The 14,813-nt window shown below is 44.1% G+C and overlaps 1 protein-coding gene across 5 annotated transcripts in view; it reads right to left on the bottom strand.

Moving 5' to 3' along the window:
• The window catches only part of st18 (ST18 C2H2C-type zinc finger transcription factor), a 143,687-nt gene that overhangs the window by 37,546 nt on the left and 91,328 nt on the right, over positions 1-14,813 (bottom strand). For all 5 annotated transcript variants that reach the window (XM_042332409.1, XM_007905907.1, XM_042332407.1 and 2 more), the window contains 2 exons: positions 11,902-11,932; positions 711-913 (listed from right to left, as the gene is read on the bottom strand). In XM_042332409.1, coding sequence (XP_042188343.1) covers positions 711-913; positions 11,902-11,932 — 234 coding nt within the window. The remainder of the gene's footprint in view (positions 1-710; positions 914-11,901; positions 11,933-14,813) is intronic.

Below are 14,813 nucleotides of genomic sequence, written 5' to 3' on the forward strand. Positions count from 1 at the left end.
CTGGAAACCTGAGCTGGTGGGGAGGGGGCACAAAAAGTTTGTATTGCAAATAAACATATAAATAGTTTTTGTACCACTTGAAAATTGAGGTATATTGTGTAATACACAGAGAATGGCAGGTCACATATACAATGCCAAATGATACATTTCGTACATTGCGAAACATACTCTGAGATTTAGCATCTGAATAGCACCAAACTCACCAGCAGAAAATAATTCAATTTTTAATTCTTTTAACATAAGTTGGCTGTACTAAATGGGGGCTGAAATTCGTAAGTGATACTTGGAAGTATAAAAATATCAATGGGAAAAAAANTGAATTCAAAATGTAATTTATACACAAATGAAAGAATAAGTGCACAATGTTAATTGATTGTGCATTACTGTTTTCCAAGCTACTAAATATTCCCCTCATCTTGGTATTACTAATGAAAGGATTTTGTCTAGCACAGGCACTGGAAAGCAACAATTACTACAGTTGCTAAGTTACGCAGCTCTGAAATATTCCCATTAGGTACAGATTAATGGAAGTCGGGAAAGTGCATATTTACAGTACTATGTCTTTTATTTTATTACCCGATTGAAATTGGTGGTGAAAGAACCCTAGCATGGAATACTGCTTGATGAAACGTGAATCAAGCTGTTTAAATTTAATTATGAATTCAGTTTTATACTGGACTTAATTCATTACGGGATGTTTGGTTTGATACCTAACACAAGTTCACTGTCTTCCATTTCATCTGTTTCTGTCCCATCGTCATCAGGTTCCTTCGCCTCCTTGCTGTCCTCTTCACACTCCTCATTAGGACTGAAATGACGGGGCTTCATCAGAAGGGACTTCCTCTTGTTTATAGAAGCTCCTAGTTCCTGCTCCTGCATTTTTCTCTTTTTTGCAGCAGAACAAGCATGAGTGCTTGAAATAATAGGGAAAGGAAAAGAATAAAACAACTCTTTTACAGGCACAGATTTTGAGCAACTTAGCAGAGATGTCCTCATTTTCAGATCAGTACACGACAGGCACCATGTCAAACTACACTGCATAATAAAAAGTATTCAGGAGAAAAGCATCGAGGATGATTCCACACAACCACTTTAACTCTGTTCATTGCAGTCAGCAACAGTGAGGCCCAACTATGTGCCCATGTTAACCCTGGCAAACTTTTTGTTACGTAGATTCCCCAATCTAAGTAAGTAATGATAAGTTTGCTAGTGTTAGTGATTGGTGTGTAAGAGACCCCAGTGCCTTAATCCTGAAATACTGTAACCAGATATGTATTCGGTATTATCATGAAAGGTGGGGAATGGGGGGAATGATATTTATAGAGGGCCTTTCACATCGGGAGAACGTCCCAAAGCGCTGAACAGTCAGGTGTCGGGGCCCGAGCATGGGGGAGGGGTGGTGTAGGGGTGAGGGAAGGCAGAGAGGTGGGAGGGAGACCAAAGGCACGGTTGAAAAGAAGGGTCTTGAGACCGACCTTGAAGGAGGCAAGGGAGGAAGCGAGGTGAAGGGACCATGGGATGGAGTTCCAGAGTGTGGGAGCAGAGAGGCTGAAAACCCGGCCATCGTTGGGAGGGCAGGTCGGGCGGGAGACATGGAGCAGTCCGGAGGCCGATGAACGGAGGTTGGTAGGGAGTCAGCAGGTCAGAGAGCTAGGAGGGAGCAAGGCCATGGATGGCCTTAAAGGTGAGGATGAGGATCTTGAACTCGATCCTCTGGGGGATAAAACTTTATTCTCAAATCTGTCTGGTTTAGCTTCATCTCATAAGAGCCATGTAATGCAACAGAGATTCTTGAGTGAGTTGAGATGAACAGTAAGAAATCTTTCTTGACAGAAAAATAATCTTGTACTTTAAAGAAATTAACATACTTTGAAGATTTGTCTATTCAGAATTCATTTATAATTCATAATGAGGTATAAATTGTCCCTTCCCGTTTATGTGCCTCATGCGAATTGATGTTATTATGAAACACTGTTGGATACTATTTCAGTTAATTTGCAATTTACTGAAAAGTATCTCTTTATGACAATTTTGCTAAACTTATACGTGAACAAATACACTCTGACAATGATGTTGAAAAGAAACTGGAGTATTGGGCAGTATTAATAATAGATGGGAGTCTGAATTTAAAAAGACAGGATAGGCTGAGAGAGGGAGATTGTAACTTTGTGTAGAAAATGTAATAGAATAATAAACTGAATTAAAAACTGAATTAAACTGATCAGTTGTTGTTGAGATCCCCCTCTCTCTCTGTCACCTTATCTTTATAATAGATGGAAATGCAGTTACCATTATGAGAGGGAAAAAAATCTCCTCACTGTTTATTTTCTCATAATTTCAAAATTTTGGGACTGGAAATCATCAGGGAACGAAGAAGAAAACAAAATCTGAGCCGATTTAGTTTACTAAAATCTGTGGAGATCTGCAGAGATTCACACACCTTGGAGTATCTTCACTTCAAAGAAACTGATAAAATATGTACTATCAATCGCAAAACACTGGACTGGTTCAGTAATAGCTTCGTGAATTTTTATGCACAGCCATTCAGTCAGATATTTTGAATGCAAGTTTTGCGTATCCATAATGTAGCCATGGAGAATTGGTTCAGACACCTCTGAGGGCTATTTTGTGAATGAAGCAGATATATTGTGCAGGGCAGTAATGTGGAACATCTCACTCATTTTCAAACAAGCCAGAGCTGTGCTGTCCCCTTGGGAGAAGTGCCAGGCAAGGTTCACGCAGACTATATGGGAAACACAGACTATATTGGAAACGAAGACGTGAGTTACCACTTGCATACACTCAGGAGCTGTATTGGCAAAGACCAGAATGCACCCTGTCTATATGTCCTCTCTGATGGCTAATTCCCCTCGGATGCCTAAGGAGAGGCATAAATAGATCTGTAAACTCTGTATGAGCTTTAACTTAACTGAAGCTTTCTTGCTCGACTCCTGCCAACTCCAGCTCACAGAGCCATTCCAGGACTTCGGTGTTTTGCTCAACCCTCAACTCTTTTTCCAATCTTTCATCCAGGTTATGAGCAAATCCACTTTCCTCTATCTCTATAACATTCCCCACCTCAATCCCAAGCCCTTATCAATGTCTTTGTCACCCCCAGACTGGACATTTCCAACTCCTCCCTCATCAGCCTCCCTTGTTCAGCTCTTCACAAGTTTCGGATCATCCAGAACTCTGCAGCCCACGTTCACTGCTTTTACGATCCTCATCCTCACCTTCAAATGTCTTTGCCTGACCCTATCTCTGCATTCTGTTGCGATCCTGCGGCCCTGCAAAACCTCTCCACTTCCCTTCTCTTCCCAACTGTGGCTTTCATATGTCTTGATTTCAAGATCCTCATCCTCACCTACAAGGCCATTCACGGCCTTGCTCCCTCCTACCTCTCCAACCTACTATCCCCCTACCTACCTGCCCATACCCTCCGTTCCTCTGGCTCCGGTCTGCTCCACGTCCCCCGCCCCAACCGCCCTACTATCGGTGGTCGGGCCTTCAGCCTCTCAGCCCCCAGGCTCTGGAACTCCATCCCCCAGTGCCTTCGCCTTGCTTCCTCCCTTTCCTCCTTCAAGGCCGGTCTCAAAACCTTTCTCTTTGACCGTGCCTTCAGCTCCCCTCTCGACTCTCTTCCTCCTCCTCGCTCCCTCCCTTCCCTCCCCTCACCCTGACCATTTCCCCCCTCCTCTCTCCCTCCCTTCCCTCCCCTCACCCTGACCATTTCCCCCCTGCTCGGGTCATGACCCAACTGTGCAGCGCCTTGGGACGTCCTCCTGACGTGAAAGGCGCTCTATAAATGGAATCTTGTTGTTGTTGTTGTTGTCCCCTCTCTGCTCTGCCCCACCATTGACAGGTGAGGTTCCAACCACTTTATTTCCACTCTCTTCCGAATCTCACCAAAAATCTCTTTCGCAATCCCTTCACCTTCCGCATTTACCATCTGCTTTCAAAACAAGCATAAAAATCTATCTCATTGACTGTACCTGTGGCCACCTCTGCTTACCTCCTTCCCAACTCGCCACCTGCTTAGACTTTGTAAAACACTTCAAGACATTATACTTCGGCACTACAAATGTGAATTGTTGTTATTGTAACAGACATGGCCACTTGTAATATTTAAAGATGATGCAGCATTATGGAATGGATTTTGGACAGCAATTTCACTGCCACCATGCTAGTTATACAGTATGGTACAAATCTTCACAATTAACACATCAGCACTACTTCAATCTGCTTAATCTGCCACGCACAGTCAAAGCCTATAGAATTGATGAGGCAAAATACAGTCGTTCTGAATATTTTCACAGAAATATTGCACATCAAACAGGAGGCAGATACGATAAACAATGCCCAAGTATTCATTTTTGGCATGAGGCTGAAATTAACTGAATACAATAATTTGTTTTAAACGTTTACTGAAAGAAATATTTTGCTGCCAAGAGATTCGGATTATACTGAGCTTCCTGCTTAAAAAAACATTGATGCTGTTCTCATCGGAGCAGAGAAGGTTTAGAGGGACTATAATAAAAATGGTCAAAATTATCAAAGGGTTTGAGAGGGTGAATAGTGAAAGATTAAATTTGATTGCTGAATGAATTGGTCCCAAGGACATTCAAACTCAAGATTATTACTAGAAATATAAAGGTGTGTTAGACGATTATTTTTATATACAGTGTTATTAAGATTTCTAATGTGTCACTACAGGTGACTATTGAAGCCAAGCCAATTAGAGATATTTAAAAGGGAATTAAATTAGTACGTGGATCATTGAGACCTACAATGGTATGAGACGGAGCAGTGATACAGGATAAGAGGAGACAGCTCCAGTGTGAGTGATGGAGAGGGGAGAGCAAGCACCAGTACAGATGCATTAGGCTTAGGATCCTGTTTCTGAGAGGGGTTTTCTATGATTCCACATCATTATAGGATTAGAAAATGCAACAGTTGGTGCTAGAATTTGATGTAATAATTATCACACTGAATTTGTTATTAATAATAATAATCCTTACATTGGCAATAGCGAATATGACATCAGGAGGATATCTCAGCCCTTCACAGGATTTTCTGTAAAGTGCAAACGTGTCAGCCAATTTGCATGCAGCACTGCCTCCCTCACAAAGAGCCTTGAAAACGTAGCTAAAACATTTAGATACAAAATAAGGGGGCGGATCAATTATACTACATTAAGTGATAGCACAGGATAGACATCTCATATCAGAAATATCCCACAAACAGCCATCAGGTGAATGACCAATTTTAATTGGAGGATTATTGGCCAGGACTCCGGGAGAAACTCTCTCCTCTTATTTGAATCTGTTGTGATGTGTTGCATCTTTAAATCATTTCCTAAAGACTAGCAATGGAACTGAATAACCTTCCCCACCCCCCTCAAAATTTCAGCACATTGATTTTATCCTAAGGCCAATTTGAAATAAATTCTGCTGCCATCTTGGATATCACTAAACGTTCAATTTAATGTTTCAGTTGTACAGTGACCATTTGAGTGATGCTTCACAGGACAGCGACTGAATGAAATTGCCATCCACTTTTAGCTGCACTCAAACACCAATCTCCATGATCGGGAGCAGATATAGAGCAGAGATTTGATTCATCAGCGAATTAGTCCCAAGGAGACTCAAACTCAAGTTTATTGCTGTGTGTCAGCCTGGCCAGTCTAGCACTTTAGCCTCAGAGTCAGACAGTTGTGGGTTCAAGCCCCACATCGGGATGTGGAGTCACACAGTCACACAGTCTTAGGTGACACTCCAAGGTAGCTCTGGGGATGTGTTGTATTGTTGGGAGGTAAACTGAGGTCCTGTCTGCCTGTTCAGATAGACGTTAAAGATCCCATGGCATTTGAAAAGAGAAGGGAGTTTCTTCTAGTGTCCTGGCCAACAAATCCCCCAAATAATATTAGTCACTCACTCTATGTCTGTCTGTGGGACATTGCTGTGTGCAAATTGACTGCCATGTTTTGCCCACAAAATACACAGTCAATCCACTTCACAGTATATCCTGTGATGCGCTTTGAAAGTCTCAATGAAGCGATAAGGCGCTATATGAAATGCAAGTTTTTTTATTATTATTAGGATTCTTTGGGTACAACCACTATTGACAGACTTGGGTATACTTAGATATGTAGTTGGGAAATAAGGGTATTATTTTAATACTATCAATACTATAATAAGCTTTGCATTTAATAAGGTGCCTTATCGTGTCATTGAAACATTTCAAAGGATTTGCTGTAAAGTGTAGGAACTGTGTATTGTGTAGGCAAATGTGGCAATCAATTTACACACCAATATTGCCCCATGAACAGCCGTGATGTGAATCATCAACTTTATCATGTCTGATATGATGTGATCTGATCACATCTCAATACACTACTGCAGCAAGCAATAGAATAAAACATGCATTCCAAGGTGTGAAATGTTCCATAATTGAAAATTCATAGTCACTGGCACACGCCACCTGAGCCATTACTTTCACTAGAAATACCACTTACTCTGATAAATGCCAAGTTTAATAATAATAATCCTTGCAATTGATGTAGCCCCTTTCACATCTTCTAGACGTCTCAAAGCGATTCACAGAAGACTGTAAAGTGAATTGACTGCATATTTGTGGGCGAAACGCAGCAGCCAATTGCGCACAGTGACCAATTTATTATTGTTTTTGAGGGATTATTATCAGAGGTGCGGAGTAAGGAAATTTGCCCAAGGTTTCACCCTGCCGGAAATCGAACCCAGGTCTCTCGCTTGCAAAGCGAGTGCTCTAACCACTGACTCCAGTTATAACAGCTAGTAATTTTATCAATCACATTTAAACAAGATATGGACCTAACAAGCAGAAGTCAATTTCATTTTCGAACTGTTACCTTTTTGGAGAACCTTTGTCTTTCAGTTTGGGTTGTCAGTGTGCCCAAAAGCACTGCAGATTTCTAAACTCCATTTAGTGTTATGGTGGAAAGCATGTGAAGATACATTATTTCTGTATGTGTGCTTAAGATTGTGCTGTATACCACTGTTGCATCTAGGTTCGCACCTGACTGAGCTGAACGATTCTGAACATTTTTCAGCTCATGGACAGCATTGCTTGAAAACACACACCAATATTGCAATAAAAAGCTTCTTACTTGTCACAGCAGCTTAATTACTGTCATTTTGTGCTGAAAGCGTGACGTGATAATTATCACCAGTGATACAGTAGAACCCCATTATAACCCCTTTATAACCCTGTTATGCCCATAACAACTTGTTCGCTCCCTCTGTTCAGCAAGCTCCAGCTTGCTCCATGTCCCCTGCCTGGCTCGCCACACCATCGGCGGTCAGCCCTTCAGCCTCTCTGCCCCTACCCTTTGGAACTCCATCCCACGTTCCCTTCACCTCCTTCCATTCCCTTGCCTCTTTCAAGGCATATCTCAAGACCCTCCTCTTCGACCCTCCTCTTCGACCCTCCTCTTCGACCCTCCTACCCTCCCTGACATCCACCCTCCCTGATCCCAACCAAACCCCCACCCCCATCCCTACTCGGGTCCAAATCCCTGACTGTCCAGCGCCTTGGGAAGTCCTCCCAACGTGAAAGCCTGTATAATGTAATTTTGCATTGTATTATAACCCTGTTATAATGTGGGTGCACTTGTAATGGGGTGTAATGGATCCATTGGCCAGGTACCTGTACACTAAAAATGTCCACCTACAATGTCATCAGGTCACTGCTGACATCACTCCCTGTGTTCTGCACACATGTGAGAGGCCAGTCAGCTTTCTGCGCACATGGGCAGTGAGGTAGCTAGCCATGTGTTTTGACCATCGATTGTGCCCTGTTAGAAGGCTGGTTATGATTTTATAAACCTCTCCAGCTACCGTGTTATAACGAGATTATACTGTAATTGACACATTGTTTAAAATTGTGGTCAACCCATTCAATATTTATCTAACAGGCCGCTATCTTCAGAATAATGGGGACTCCTTCCGATAACTGGACCTACTTCATGCTGACCCTTCAACTTCAGGAAACTCTGCTCTAGAAGTAGATTCCTTCATAAGAATTTCCATTATATAATACAGCAAATGAGACCCATATACATCAAAGGATCCCACAGATAGATATATCCCCCCCCCCTCCCCACTCCCACCTCTGGTAAATACAGCAGCACTGCTGTAAGGGTTAAGAAAATAGAACTGAAATTCCTCACGAACACTTAAATGTAATCAGACAATACTGCAGAATATTTCCTTTCAAGACTGAACAGGCTTAGTTTGTCTAATTGTTGCTCATAGTTAATTTCTCTAACATGGGGGATCAGTCTCATTGCACTCATCTCGGCTGCCTCAAGGCTCCTCAGCAGCCACCTTATGTCTCAAGAGTTAGAACTGTACCCAGTAATCTAGATGGGGCTGAACCAGTTTGGGCACAATACTGCCAAAACTATGTCTTTTCTTGTTCTACTGCCTCTCTGAATCCCGGACTATTGTTCTGGGTGCGCCCCTATGTGATCCCCAAATCACATTTGAAATGTTATACATCTCTATGAGGTGTCCTTTGAGACGTCATCTCTCAGGACTGAAGATCCGTAGCACGTTTAGTCATTCTTCATAGCTCGTTCCCCCAAATTGGGATCATCCATGTTTCTCTCATCTACACTACCTCTAGGGCCTGGGTAGCCCTCTTATGCCATGGTGTTAGAACTACATGCAGTACTCTAGGTATTGTCTGACAAGAGCATTCTGCAGCCTGTATATGACTTCTGGAAATCTGAACTGAACTAATTTAGTAATATAGCCCAGCATCCTGCTTGCCTTGTTTATTGCTGCCTCACACTGTTTTGACATGGTGAGCGACAAGTCAATTAACAGTACCTAGCAATAACAAGCCCAAGTCTCTTTCAGATTCCCCTTCGGCAAATTATATCTTATCCATGAAGTACATGTGTTTCTTATTCCTACTTGGTACCTTGCATTTATCTGTTTTAAACAATCAACAGCCGAAGTGCATACCTAACCAGCAATCTCTGAAGTCCATGGAAACTGAGCAGCATGCTGATCTCTGGATTCTAGTTGTTCAGTGACATTTTACATTTACAATGTATCTCTAGTAATGGAATTTTAATTTCAATGGTGAAAACCATAAGATGCTAAATTTTCCTTTCATGTTCAAGGAAGTTCTCTGGTGTATTTCTTAGCTTTACTCACTGATCAGGGTGAGTGTATAATTGCAGGTCCCTTCACTGTTTCCTTCCTCTGTGCATGTCTGTGTGTGAGATTAACTTCTTCAGTCCTCTTGAATTGTTTATGTGGGTTAAGTTTACAACCAAGCTTTGTAGATCATTTTCTCATAGGTTAAACACACCATGAAAACGTGCTTGGCCCAACAACAGAAAACTCTGCAGTGGGTCAAGATGGACGCACATAGCTTTATTAATGTACCAAGAGAAACAGCGAAGGAAAGTGTGACTGTTTTTCCCACAAGAAATCAGAGAAGTAAGAGTTGAAGACCTGCACATTTGTGTCTACATTTGCATTTTGCACATGTGTGTTTTCACCCATGTGTAAAAACTGGCCACACATTGCCCACCAGAGTAAAATCACACATGGAATGTTTTACATTGGGAGAGAGGAGAAAAACAGCTTTGGGACAAACATTAAATGTATGAAGCATACTAGAGATTACAATATCCAGATGATAAATGGCATGATTGAACAGAGAAATAATTAACTCTTTCATATGCTGGTCTGTGCTGATATTTAAAATTATATTCTGGCTACTGAACCTACTAGTCCATTGATCGTCCTTATTAAAACACATGTTCCTACTCTCTCCTCAATTCAGTAGCTGCTTTTAATTTGGTTGCCAAATTATTGAATTATTACTTGCATACTGTCAATTTATTCTTATTTAATTCTGCTCTTATCAGTAATAAATGTAGAAAAAGCGAACGCTGACAATAACATCTGGTGAAATTATAGTCAGCATTATGGCCAAACGTAGGTTAGCATCATTTAAGGGACTTATTATTCCTTGTAATCATTCAACAAACTATCTGTCATTTTCTCAGTACCTTATACATGCAAGAAAAGAATGATAAATATTATGAAGAGGCAATGTAGTCAGCTCCATTGCAAATTGTGTCCTAATCTGTCAAAATGTGGTGGCTTTCTAACAAATAATGTATCACAAATGCAGATTAGACAGACTAACAAACATTCTTCAGTACTTACAGTGATGGATGGATAATAAACCTAAATTATAATCTGTATACCACTAGTTACTATGTATAGACTACTTAGACAATATGCCAGGCCCAAACCTGATGTCAACTGGTTTGTTCCATCTACTTATTTTCAAAACAATTTCCGAACACAGTTTATGCCTCATTATTCCAGTACATCATCCCATCTGGAAGAGAAATCAATTGGATTTAGCTGAGCAACATTTAACCCAGCTGTGATTATACTAAACTGCATGTTTGGTGATGAATCACCTTTATTTTGGCAGTGATCTGCCTTCAACAAGCAACACAAATGGATATCCAGAGAGTGTGAATATTGATGGAGCTTCGTTGTTCTAACTTCCCCAACATCAACAACAAAATTACATTTATAGAGCGCCTTTCACGTCGGGAGGACGTCCCCAAAGCGCTGTACAGTCAGGTGTTGGGGCCCGAACATGGGAGAGGGGTGGTGTAGGAGTGAGAGAAGGCAGAGAGGTGGGAGACCAAAGGCACGGTCAAAGAGAAAGGTCTTGAGACCGGCCTTGAAGGAGGCAAGGGAGGAAGCGAGGTGAAGGGACCGTGGAATGGAGTTCCAGAGTGTGGAGGCAGAGAGGCTGAAAGCCCGGCCACCGATGGTAGGGTGGGTCGGGCAGGAGACATGGGGCAGGCCGGAGCCTGCTGAATGGAGGGAGCGGGCAGGTTGGTAGGGAGTCAGCAGGTCAGAGAGGTAGGAGGGAGCAAGGCCATGGATGGCCTTAAAGGTGAGGATGAGAATCTTGAACTCGATCCGCTGGGGGATGGGGAGTCAGTAGAGTCAGGTGAGGGTGGGAGTGATGGGGTCGCGGAGCCTGGTGCTCAAGAGTACACAAGCTGCAGAGTTTTGGATGGTCTGTAGCTTGTGAAGGGAAGAGTTGGGAAGGCCGATGAGGAGGGAGTTCCCGTAGTCGAGCCTTGATCTGACGAATGCGTTGGTGAGGGTTTCGGCAGCCTGAGGCGTGAGGCAGTGGCGGAGTCTGGCAATGTTTCGGAGCAAGAGTTGGTTTCAGGAGCAAAGCTGTTTGCACACACATCACATAAACAGCCATGAAGTCCATGCATTGCAGTGAATGGGGACCCAGTGAAACTTCATTATACTTATGTTATAATGTAGCATGCTATGATGGGGTGCACTGTGTATGTACATAATATAAATAATGATCAGTAAATGTTCATTGTCTGGCTGCACAATAAATCTGATTACATTTTCCTCTACATGTTAATTTATCAGTCTATTTCTCCATTGTTCCATCATTCAGGTAGTTTTTGCTCAAACGTAATTGAGGCCATTATTACTTTGGAGGGAAACTTATAACATTTCATTTCAGATTTGATGTAAATTCTTTTAAAAGCATGAACAGAGCCAGCAGAGCATTTTAGAGGGGGCGCTTAGAATTAAAAGCAATCAATAATTAAGGCTTAATTCTATCAATAAAATTTAAATTTCATATAAATGTGCATATTTGTTCCTGTTTCTATATAAACTAGAAACTCAAGATATCAGATTCAGACAGCAACACGATCCAAATGTTGGAATCTGGGCTTTTGGGGTGACTGCAATCCACAATGCAACTTGGTTATCAATCAATAACTCTGATTATGTCAATTGTCAGCATCAGATACAAGATCTGCAGCATCCTTACCTCAGCTCCTGTATCCCAGGCTCCACTGCAACTGTCAACAGAGGGAACAGCAGAATAAAATAGGTAAGTTTACACTTTCATTACAAGAGCTCAAGCTGTGCAGGCAAAATAGTGTAAAAATCACAGGTGATCTTAGTTCACAGCAATTCCAATTCAAGAGTAATTACAATGCCAATTCAAGAGTAATTTCAAGAGTAAAAACTCGATTTACACTGAAATTTGTACAGTGGATCCAGCTTTCCTCTCGATCAGTGCTGTGTCCTGATTCTGATGACATGAAGCCTGAACCCTACACATTCCACCATGTACATGTGGAAAAGAACCATTCACCCTGCCAGTGCAGCACAGCACTAGTCCATGTGCTCATCAGGTACTATAACACTATTTGGAAAGTAAAGGGAATTTCTTCTGACGTCCCAGTTAGCAATCAGCCAAATAAATTGGTAATTCATCGCATGCCTTGTGGGATCTTTCTGTGTGCAAATGACTGCTGTGCTTCCCTATATAAATAGTCACTACAATGGCTTGTATTCACATCTACCTCACTAATATTAACCTCAGGAGGAATTATCAAATTCTGTTCCATGTTTCAGTACAACAACAACGACTTGCATTTACATAGCAACCTTGACACAGGATTATATCTCAGAGCTGCACAATGGTGCGGTTGGACGCTGAGCAAGGGAGATGGTGGAGGAGTGATGACATAAAGATAAAGAGAGGGCGATGCAGAGCGATTGAGGCAGAGAGTTCCAAAGATTAGGTGTTCAGTGATTGAAGACACAGCTACTGGTGGAGGTTTGGAGGAGGTTGGGGGGTGAAGGACATGCCAGATAAGTGAAGGGGACAGGCAGAGGAGTGGAGTACAAGCAGGTAAGAGAGGTAAGGAGGAGCTAGGCGTGAAGGATTTACATGTGAGGGTGAGCATCTTCAAATCAATCAGTAAACAACAACAACAACAACAACAACAAGATTCCATTTATAGAGCGCCTTTCACGTCAGGAGGACGTCCCAAGGCGCTGCACAGTTGGGTCATGACCCGAGCAGGGGGGAAATGGTCAGGGTGAGGGGAGGGAAGGGAGGGAGAGAGGAGGGGGGAAATGGTCAGGGTGAGGGGAGGGAAGGGAGGGAGCGAGGAGGGGGAAGAGAGTCGAGAGGGGAGCTGAAGGCACGGTCAAAGAGAAAGGTTTTGAGACCGGCCTTGAAGGAGGAAAGGGAGGAAGCAAGGCGAAGGCACTGGGGGATGGAGTTCCAGAGCCTGGGGGCTGAGAGGCTGAAGGCCCGACCACCGATAGTAGGGCGGTTGGGGCGGGGGACGTGGAGCAGACCGGAGCCAGAGGAACGGAGGGTACGGGCAGGTAGGTAGGGGGATAGTAGGTTGGAGAGGTAGGAGGGAGCAAGGCCGTGAATGGCCTTGTAGGTGAGGATGAGGATCTTGAAATCAATCCTCTGGGGGATGGGGAGCCAGTGGAGGCGAGCGAGGGTGGGAGTGATGTGGTCCCGAAGCCTGGTGCGGGACAGTACACGAGCTGCAGAGTTCTGAATGACCTGCAGCTTGTGGAGGGAGGTGGCGGGAAGGCCGGCGAGGAGAGAGTTCCCATAGTCCAGCCTTGAGGTGACAAAGGCGTGAACCAGGGTTTCAGCAGCGTGAGGGGTGAGGTAGTGCCGTAATCTGGCGATATTCCGGAGGTGATGGAAGGCGGTGCCAGTTGTGGTGCGGATGTGAGGGAGAAAGGACAGCTCAGGGTCGAACAAAACGCCGAGGTTCCTGACTGGCTTTGAGAGGTGGAGAGTGCAGCCTTGGATGCTGATGGTGTCAGCGCCTGAGGTGCGGAGGCGCTGACGTGAGCCAATCAGGAGGGCCTCGGTTTTTCGCACGTTGAGCTGAAGAAAGTTGTCTCTCGTCCAGGACTCGATGTCGGACAGGCAGGCTGTCAGGACATCGGTGGTCGTGGAGTTGAGAGTAGAGGAGGAAAGGTAGAGTTGGGTGTCATCCGCATACATGTGGAAGTTAACCCCATGTTTGCGGATGATGTCACCAAGGGGGAGCATATAGAGGGTGAAGAGGAGGGGACCGAGGACAGAGCCCTGAGGGACACCACATGAGACAGTACGGGGGGTGGAGGAGAAGCCATTCGTTGAGACGAAGTGAAGACGGTGGGAAAGGTAAGAGCTAAACCATTCAAGGACAGTGCCTTGAAGGTTGAGGTGGGAGGACAAGCGGTGGAGTAGGATAGCGTGGTCGACCGTATCGAATGCTGCCGATAGGTCGAGGAGGACGAGGAGACAGAGGGAGCCCTGGTCACAGATGGTCAGGATATCATTGGTGACCTTGACCAGGGCAGTTTCTGTGCTATGAGCAGCACGGAAACCTGACTGAAGGGGTTCAAAAAGAGAATGGGTGGAGAGGAAAGAGCGCAGTTGGGAGGCGACAACTCTTTCCAAGACCTTGGAGAGAAAGGGGAGGTTGGAGATGGGCCGGTAGCTTGATAGCTGCGACGCATCAAGGGAGGGTTTTTTCAGGGTGGGCGTGATGATGGCAGTTTTTAATGGAATGGGGACAGAGCCAGAGGAGAGGGACAGGTTTATGATGTCAGTGATGTGTGGGGCAAGAAAATGGAGCTGGGAGATAAGGAGTGGAGTGGGGATGGGGTCAAGGGAGCAGGTGGTTGGTTTTAGGGATAGGATGAGTTCAGTGACAGAGGGTGGGGAAACGGGTACGAAGGTGTGTAGGGGAGGATGGGTAGGAGTCGGAGTGTGGGAGGGAAGGGGTGGGTGGTGGGTGGAAGTTGGAGGGGAAGTGACCGCGGAGCGGATTCCCTTGATCTTGGATTCAAGGAAATCCAGCATCTCCTCGCAGTGAAGGTTGGAGGAGATGACCTGCGCGGGGTGGCGGGGGGGACGGAGGAGTC

Source organism: Callorhinchus milii, unplaced genomic scaffold (genome assembly GCF_018977255.1).
Source record: "Callorhinchus milii isolate IMCB2004 unplaced genomic scaffold, IMCB_Cmil_1.0 Scaffold2, whole genome shotgun sequence".
NCBI classification, from domain to species: Eukaryota; Metazoa; Chordata; class Chondrichthyes; order Chimaeriformes; family Callorhinchidae; genus Callorhinchus; species Callorhinchus milii.